The sequence below is a fragment of the Agrilus planipennis genome, unplaced genomic scaffold, assembly GCF_000699045.2.
Source record: "Agrilus planipennis isolate EAB-ADULT unplaced genomic scaffold, Apla_2.0 scaffold380, whole genome shotgun sequence".
NCBI classification, from domain to species: domain Eukaryota; kingdom Metazoa; phylum Arthropoda; class Insecta; order Coleoptera; family Buprestidae; genus Agrilus; species Agrilus planipennis.
The window spans coordinates 52096-59906 of record NW_020439059.1 but is presented as its reverse complement, the minus strand read 5'-3'; the positions used below and the strand labels follow the sequence as shown (position 1 = coordinate 59906).

The 7811-nt window shown below is 33.1% G+C and overlaps 2 protein-coding genes across 3 annotated transcripts; one reads left to right on the top strand and one right to left on the bottom strand.

Annotated features, from left to right (window-relative positions):
* Positions 1-46: 46 nt before the first annotated feature.
* LOC108742826 (phenoloxidase 1) lies at positions 47-3718 on the bottom strand. Of its 2 annotated transcripts, none has more exons than XM_018478160.1 (11): positions 3655-3718; positions 3143-3281; positions 2887-3079; positions 2611-2834; positions 2247-2449; positions 1918-2170; positions 1681-1845; positions 1497-1625; positions 1121-1445; positions 699-931; positions 47-416 (listed from the first exon to the last, which is right to left on the bottom strand). In XM_018478160.1, the coding sequence occupies exons 2-11, from the start codon at positions 3266-3268 to the stop codon at positions 198-200; spliced, it is 2070 nt and encodes a 689-aa protein (XP_018333662.1). In that variant the 5' UTR covers positions 3269-3281; positions 3655-3718; the 3' UTR covers positions 47-197. The 2 variants fall into 2 exon arrangements, with proteins under 2 accessions (XP_018333662.1, XP_018333661.1); XM_018478159.2 differs by lacking the exon at positions 3655-3718 and adding an exon at positions 3421-3584.
* Positions 3719-4105: 387 nt separating this feature from the next.
* Positions 4106-6418, top strand: LOC108742829 (serine/arginine-rich splicing factor 1B). The gene is made up of 4 exons (XM_018478163.2): positions 4106-4420; positions 4474-4649; positions 4705-4877; positions 5480-6418. The coding sequence occupies exons 1-4, from the start codon at positions 4254-4256 to the stop codon at positions 5636-5638; spliced, it is 675 nt and encodes a 224-aa protein (XP_018333665.1). The 5' UTR covers positions 4106-4253; the 3' UTR covers positions 5639-6418.
* Positions 6419-7811: the final 1393 nt, after the last annotated feature.

Below are 7811 nucleotides of genomic sequence, written 5' to 3'. Positions count from 1 at the left end.
ACATATGTCGTCGTAGGGGTAAAAAGGCAGAATCAATTAAAAGTTATTAACATTTAAAAATTATTTTATTATCATTCCTGAATTTGAATTACAATAGAACGAAAAAAATAATATAATATTTAAATGAAGTCTTCTCGTTGTCATATCCATTGCCAGAGGTCGTATAATATTAATGTACCATTTCAAATTTTAAACCATTAATTCTTTGCTCGTGGTCGAAGTGTACGGTCCTGAAAACGTATTTGAACGTCCTGTACCCTCATGTTAGGTGTCAAGAACTTCCTTAAAGTGTCAACCCCATCACGAGGCATTCTATCGAATGGAAAACCCATCGATTTTCGATCTGGATAAAGACGATCCTTGATACCACAATAGCTCATGGCATCATTGCATACTCCGGAAATGTCTTGAGCCACCTGTAATCATGGCTTTAAGTAGGTACTTACCCATTGAAAATGATCTGTACAAGGGGGAAATAAGGTCAAGCATCTTCAGAGAAACCGCCCACTTTAAAATTATCTTCAGATTTCTTGTTCATCCAATTCAGTTTCTTGATTCACATACATATGTACAAAACACAATCACTCTTTCATTTACACTATACACACTGAGACGCCCAAATCAGTGATTAATTTTTGATCCCATAATAACTTTTAATAATATTTGTATAAAACAATACCCATTATTACAAAACTTACCCTGTCATCTTGGTAGTTGGAAATCATTACAAAAAGTTCACAGGCATATCCATCGGTGGTTCCTTTGGGGATAAGAAGGTGTTGGGGCCATCCGCATCCACAGAAATTGAATTGTTCCAATGAAGCCTGGTCAGCAGGTCTATCCCAGTCTAAATTCCTGAAGGTTCTCTCGAATGGTATGGTAACTGATGACTCGGTAGAATTGCGAGTAATTGTATTCTTTCCTTGTCGTACTTTAAATAAAAAAATTATTAAAATGATAATGGTCACTAGTTTTTACAATTAAATAAGACTGTATATTCACTAAGAACAGGCGGAAACTTTATAAGGACCTTTTTGCCTTAAATTTGGTTTATGATTTCACAATAAAAGTTATTTGAAAAGTCAGATATATATTTATATAGATGATGAAACATACTTACAGTTGACTACAAATCTGTCCAATTCAATGAAGAGTCCTTTTTGATCCCTGAATAGCCATGGGTTACCCCTTTCATCAAACTTGGGAGCAAGGAAAATTCTACAAGTGCCTTGCCTTTGGGCCCCATTGTTGTCGACCGTTACGGTGTATCTGAACGGTTGATGTTGAAGATGAGTAAATCTGGCGAAAACTGATCCTCTAGGTTGGAAATCCATACCACGAGACAGGTCAACGTCAGATTGTTGCCAGAACGTATTCAACACGTTAGGAGTCGAATTCTGGCTGCTTACAGATACATCACTCACAGTAACCCCATCAAAAGTCAACTGTAATAAACATATTTATTTATTCGTTAGGAATTATGTACGATTATTTACCTGCTGAACGGAATATCTGGGCAGAGTCGCCTTGTGTTCCTGGAACATATCGTCAACGAATGCATGCCATCTGTAGAAAACGGGATCCCTCATTGCTGTGGCACTGTCACCCATGACACCAGCAGGTTCCTAAAAATAATGAAATTAACCATCATCATACGCAAATTTTGAACGATTATTTTACCAAGTTACGATGGTCGGGGTCGTGGATGAACGATAAAAAGATGTGACCCATATTATGAAGATCCCCATAGTAGTCCCGGTTGGGGGAAAGTATACTTGACTCAACTATATTTCCAAGTATATCAATACCTTCAGTTTCGGTCAGTTCGATTCTGTTATTCCTATCCTGCAACGAAATAATCCATATATTATTAATTAAAAAATATCACAAAATTATATTAAATGTGTTATATCGTACATCCTGAGCAAATCCCTGATGGATAGCTTCATAGATCCTGTCCCTCCATCTCTCAAGGGTGTCGATATCAGCATGGATTTGGTCTTGGTCTCTACTGAGATTGCTAAGTCTCTGATTGGCCACACGAGCTGGCCAAGCTCTGCTCGCAACAATGCTGTCTAATTTAGGGAAGTATCCCTCGGGAATAGGTTCACGCCATTTAATCAGTCGTTCCACACGGTTCAATTTGTTGCAAAGACGTTCAATGTTGTATCTTCAAAAACAAAAACATGGCAAACTCAAAGAGTTACTTTAAATATATATAATATAACTATTTTATTTATTAGTACCTGGCTACCACTTGTTGATGCATGTAGTAGAACAATTCTCCACGTCTGTTCTTATTAACGACTTCACGAGCTGCCTCAAATGGATAGACCAAGTGCCAATGCCAATGGTGCAAATTAAGACCAATATCCTCTCTAAAATATGCCACCCTGTGTTCATGTTCCAAGTCTGAAGCAGTGTAGTCTTTTGGGATTATTATCGGCTCCTATAATACAAATTATTATTTATACATTAATTGTCACTTAATCAGTTGCAAACTTCTTTTGAAGCAGTTTATTATTGCAATCCATGTAGCACAAAAAAAGAGCCTAGAAAAAAGTTTACAACCCATCCATAAAGTAATTCTTAGTAATGGTAAACATTTACCCTAGATCCTTCGGACACTATGGTCATTTCCTCACGAGCCTTGGTAAAAACTTTGCTGTCTACATATTTTTCTGGGAATGTTGTTATTAAACTTGGAACGTCCAAATTTCTGGTATCCGGACGATGCAAAATGGCCACTGAGAGTGCATAGTTGAATAATAGGGGATTCACCCTATCTCTTGCGTAAACGGCACACGATATAAAATCTTCCACTGTACGCATACCTGTAAATTTTAACGTAAGTGAATATCCAAAAATTGCAAACGAATTATTTACCAAGGAAAATATCGATCAATCTGCCAGCAAGTGTGCGGTGTTTAGGAAGGAAAAGAGTAAAGTTTTCATCTCTTTTCAGATCTAAAATCGGACCTAGGTCAGGAAGACGAATTTCCTTTACTGGGATCCTTTCGTCAGCTTCTTCTCCGAAACGATTTGCAATATCAATTCCTATCGGCTTGTAGCGTTCAGTCTAAGAAAAAAGAAAATATAATATATTCCTAGGAATTATGCAAATATCTTTTAATATACCTACCAGGTATGTACTCGGAACATCGAAAATAGATTTCTTTTTACCAGCTTCTTTACTAACGAAAATGGGTTCAAGGGGACGATCGTAGAGAAGTAGAAGGTTTTGCTTTTTATTAGCAGTTTGCGCCATATTGTCCAAAGATCTGATAAAAAATAAAATAATTGATTATTGAAAATACAATATATAAATAAATTTAAAACTAATAAAAAACATGCTTCATTAAATTATCATGCGTTTTAATATTTAAAGGGTTATGCTATAAGCATTTTTGCAAAAATTACTGTCGTATTTTTCTTAAAAGTTCATCTTCTGATAAGTTATCATCTTCTTCGAAAATCAGTTTAGCTAAATACGGGCAAGCCATTTCTGTTCTTCAAATAATGAAATCGATGAAGGGATGAAGGCTGCTGTACCATTAAGAAGGCAGTTACCATTACCCAATTGTTGTCAGATTTTGGTAAAATAATTTTAGTTTAAATGATTAAGATGTACCAGTATAATACAAAACATCTTACCAAATAGTGGAGTTTACTATGACCAGACGTAAAAGTTGCAAAGAACTATCGAACTTATTCAAAAAACTCGACTTTTATACCTATACAACGAAGGTATATCAGAATACCCTTATGAAAAATAGGAAGTGGTAAATAACGATAACAGACTAGATTAAAAAATATTTTGTTTATACGAAATTAATCTATTATTTTGTGGTTTATTTTCTTAAGTTGTTGTTAATACTTGATGCAAAAAAGATATGTGGAGGCAGAAATTAACTCTTTTAGAAACAAAAATAAAAATAAAAAATAAATATTTTAGATAATTTTAAAATGTAAAACAAATTACATTAACGATTTGGTGTTATATTAACATAATGATTAATATAAAACGTCTATTACATTTTTATATATTTATTTAAATTTCGCGGGTTTTAGTTTCGGCGTATGTCGCCACCTGACATTTCCTCTTCCATTTCTATCATTATTCTTGTTTGTTGTTGCATCTTGTGCCTCTTTACTGGTGTGTACCGGTAATTTAACGTTAGCTACCTTAAAATCAAACGATTGCTTAAATAATTTAAGTGTAAAAAGCCGTATTTTACTCCGGATTATAAAAAATGTCTCATAATAGAAACGATTGTCGAATTTATGTTGGAAATTTACCACCAGACATTCGTACGAAGGACATTCAAGATTTATTTTACAAGTTCGGTAAAGTCACATTCGTCGATTTAAAGAATCGCAGAGGGCCCCCTTTTGCTTTTGTAGAATTTGAAGACCCAAGGTAATTATTAAAGCAACATTAAGTTTACTTGCTAAAGAAACGCATATCCTTAGAGATGCTGATGACGCAGTACATGCTAGGGATGGTTATGATTATGATGGATACCGTTTGCGAGTAGAATTTCCTAGGGGTGGTGGACCTAGTGGACATAGAGGTCGAGGTGGAGGTGATAGAGGTCGCAACAGAGGACCTCCAGCCCGTAGGTCACAGTTTAGGGTACTTGTAACGGGTAAATTATATGGTTATAATGTTAATTGTCAAACACCACAACATGTATTTTAAAGGTTTACCACCTTCTGGTTCATGGCAGGATTTAAAGGACCATATGAGAGAAGCTGGAGATGTATGTTTTGCAGATGCATTTAAAGATGGTTCAGGTGTGGTTGAATTTTTGAGATACGAAGACATGAAGTATGCTATTAAAAAATTGGATGATTCAAGGTTTAGATCTCATGAGGTATGTATCATTGTACTTTATACTAACAATTATGAAAAGGATTGATTTTTTGCATGTAATGTGTGGCATAATGGCATAATTTAATTAACCTTAGTTTGCAATACATAAAAAGCAATGCATAATTTAAAATGTATTATATTTATATGTATATACAACACTAAAATTTAGCTTGTTTTTATTTGATTAATAAATAACATGACAATAATTATCAGCAACCGTTTCCTACATAAAAAGATAACCACTGTTTGTTTTATCAGTATAATAATATATATTAGGTTGTGGTATCTTTTGCGATAAGAAAAGATGTTTTTGTGGTCAACGTTATTTTGTATAATTTTAAAAATACTCGAAAGGTCTTTGTATTTGATAGTGTAAATCACTAAAAAAAATTTCTAATGATTTAATGGATACTTTCTACGACTTCATTCGAAAGCTTACTTATTTTAATTTCAGAGTTTTGTTGGTAATATCTTTTGTTATCTATCATATATGCTTTCAAGTAATATATTTTTCGTTCTTAATAATAATTTTTTTACTTATGTCCAGCGAAGTGCATGTGTTGTAACAGCTACTTGATAATAAAATTAAATTTCATTTCCCAGGGCGAAGTTTCATATATTAGGGTGAAAGAAGATCGCGGTGGTAGCGACAGACGTTCGGGGGGTCGGTCTCGTAGCCGTTCGTATTCACCACGTCGTCGGGGCTCCCCAACTTACAGTCCTGTACGTCGCAGTTACTCAAGGAGCCGTTCACATTCATAATACCACCCATATAACTGACAAAATTTGACTTAATATGCGGACCCACTTTTGTGTACGTATTATGGTTTTTTGACACCCATTTTTTTTATTAGGTTTTTGTGTAAGTGTTTATAAAACATACACACACTATGCATATATCAATAATTAAATTTCAACACATTGAGCATTTAAAAAGACAAATAATTGTTACATGTGTGTGTTTTTTTGTTTCAATTTCTTTTAATTGCCTGATCAAATCGTATTGAATTACATGTTGAAGTATGACTATTAGGTACACCTTTCACAATATTGTAAATAAATCTAGTTTCGGATTTTTTTGCTGTATTGAGTAATCAAAAAAGAAATTGACATTTTTGGCCATTATTTTTACGACTGAGTTACCATCACAAGAGCATTCCTAAAAACATATGTGAAATTACACTTTGTTGTCTTACATTTTCCTTTTTATTGAATGAAGACGTTATTAATTTTTTTAAGTAATTGTTAAAGCAAAAATATTCAGATTGTGGACCTTCGATTTACACAATTTATTAGTCTTAATAGTGTAGTGTGTAAGTTTATTAAAAAAAAATGATCAAGTCAAATTGTGGGCCCCTTTTTGCTATTTCTACCGTAGTATTAATTAAAAGTATGTTTGTAAAACGCCATATTTGACGTTTAGATGGAAGGTGCCACATAGTTTGATGTAAAAAAATAATAACAGCCGAAAAACTAATGTGTATTCTTTCTTTTACAAATTATATGTACCGACGAGGGAGTAATAAAGTCCAGTCAGAAAGAGTTATAGTCTACAATTTATTGGATGTGCATAAGGAAAGGATGAATGTTGTTGGAATGGGGAATAAAAAAAGGGATTTTAAGAGGAGGATATATCAAAGGATCAATGAGGATAAACGCGGGCTGATAAAAGAGGATTTAAGGGATAGGATTCAGGATTTAAAAGGGAGACATGTGTAAAGGATAGGATTTAGAGGAAAACGGACTAAGGATTTTATCGGGATAAGATTCAGGATAGAAATCACGATTTTAAGGGATTAACGAATAGGATTGCAAAAGGATTTCGGGATTTTGTTTGGAATAGGATTTTCGAAAAGGATTACATTGTGGACAATATAGAATATTTGGATAAACGATAACACGTAAATTCGAGAAAGAAGAAAGAAATGGATTAAAAAAGTTGCTTTGTCTTTAAAATTCAGCAATATCTTCTCGCTACATAAGAATTACTTTATTTTTCTGTGTTAAAAAAGTTATTTTTGATTGTAAATTAAGTACCTAATTACACCTAAAAAAGCTTTAGTCATTATAAAAATTAAAAAAACTTGGTATTTAGTAGTACCTTCAAGCTTGAATAGAAATTTTCTGTTTGATTATATTAACAACGCCCTTTAGATTTGAAGTTCTCTTCATCCCTTTATTCATTATAAACAGAAAACTAAAGTAAGAAATTTACTTCAGTCAAAGTTTTGTATTGTACATTAATTATGCAATGCAGCATTAAGTAAGAAACGAACAAAGCAACTTATCGATCGTCAAAAAATGCAATTGGATGATAGAAAACATTATCACGTTATATACGAACAAACGGATTAAAATAAATAAATTAAACGAAATGAAATATACAGAACTAAGGGTAAAACCGTAATAGTAACTAACTGTATTCAAAAGGATTCATGTAAAGGATTACATTCGAGCACTGTTCTGAAGGATTTATGAGGGATGGATTGACCATCACTTTTTTCGGATAATTAAGGTATCTCTTTGATATCTCCTTAAAAATTAGTGTTTATGTTTGTAATGAGTAACTAACACAGTCCCTTATTAGCATGGCTTCTGCAATTTGTTTGTTTTCATTATTTTTTCTCCTTTTTTCAAAGTTGCAGAAACCAACAGCATGTTCCCCAAAGATTATTTTTTATCTGATTGTCTATTATTTTTATACCACAATTCGTTTGTGGCTAAAATTAGCTGATAACAGCACCAAAAAGTACAAAGAATGTATTTTTGTGTCTGCATACGAGAGAATGTTTTTTATCCTTTATTTATTTAATTTTTATTTTTATTAATTTTATCCACTGGTTGCAGAATTACAAAAGGTGAAGTATTGCGTATGTTGTACATTTTAATCACTATTTATTTTATTTTTCCTATTAGCTGCTTTGTGGGTACCATA

Bases quoted from the DNA above. Each gene is read 5' to 3' on its own strand.
- LOC108742826 (XM_018478159.2), bottom strand. From the start codon at position 3,503: ATGGCTTGCCCGTATTTAGCTAAACTGATTTTCGAAGAAGATGATAAC. The intron at 1,846-1,917 runs GTACGATATAAC...ATTTCGTTGCAG, and splicing joins ATCAGGGATTTGCTCAGGAT to GATAGGAATAACAGAATCGA. The intron at 1,446-1,496 runs GTAAATAATCGT...TGTTTATTACAG, and splicing joins CCAGATATTCCGTTCAGCAG to TTGACTTTTGATGGGGTTAC.
- LOC108742829 (XM_018478163.2), top strand. From the start codon at position 4,254: ATGTCTCATAATAGAAACGATTGTCGAATTTATGTTGGAAATTTACCA. The intron at 4,421-4,473 runs GTAATTATTAAA...GCATATCCTTAG, and splicing joins GTAGAATTTGAAGACCCAAG to AGATGCTGATGACGCAGTAC. The intron at 4,878-5,479 runs GTATGTATCATT...TTCATTTCCCAG, and splicing joins CAAGGTTTAGATCTCATGAG to GGCGAAGTTTCATATATTAG.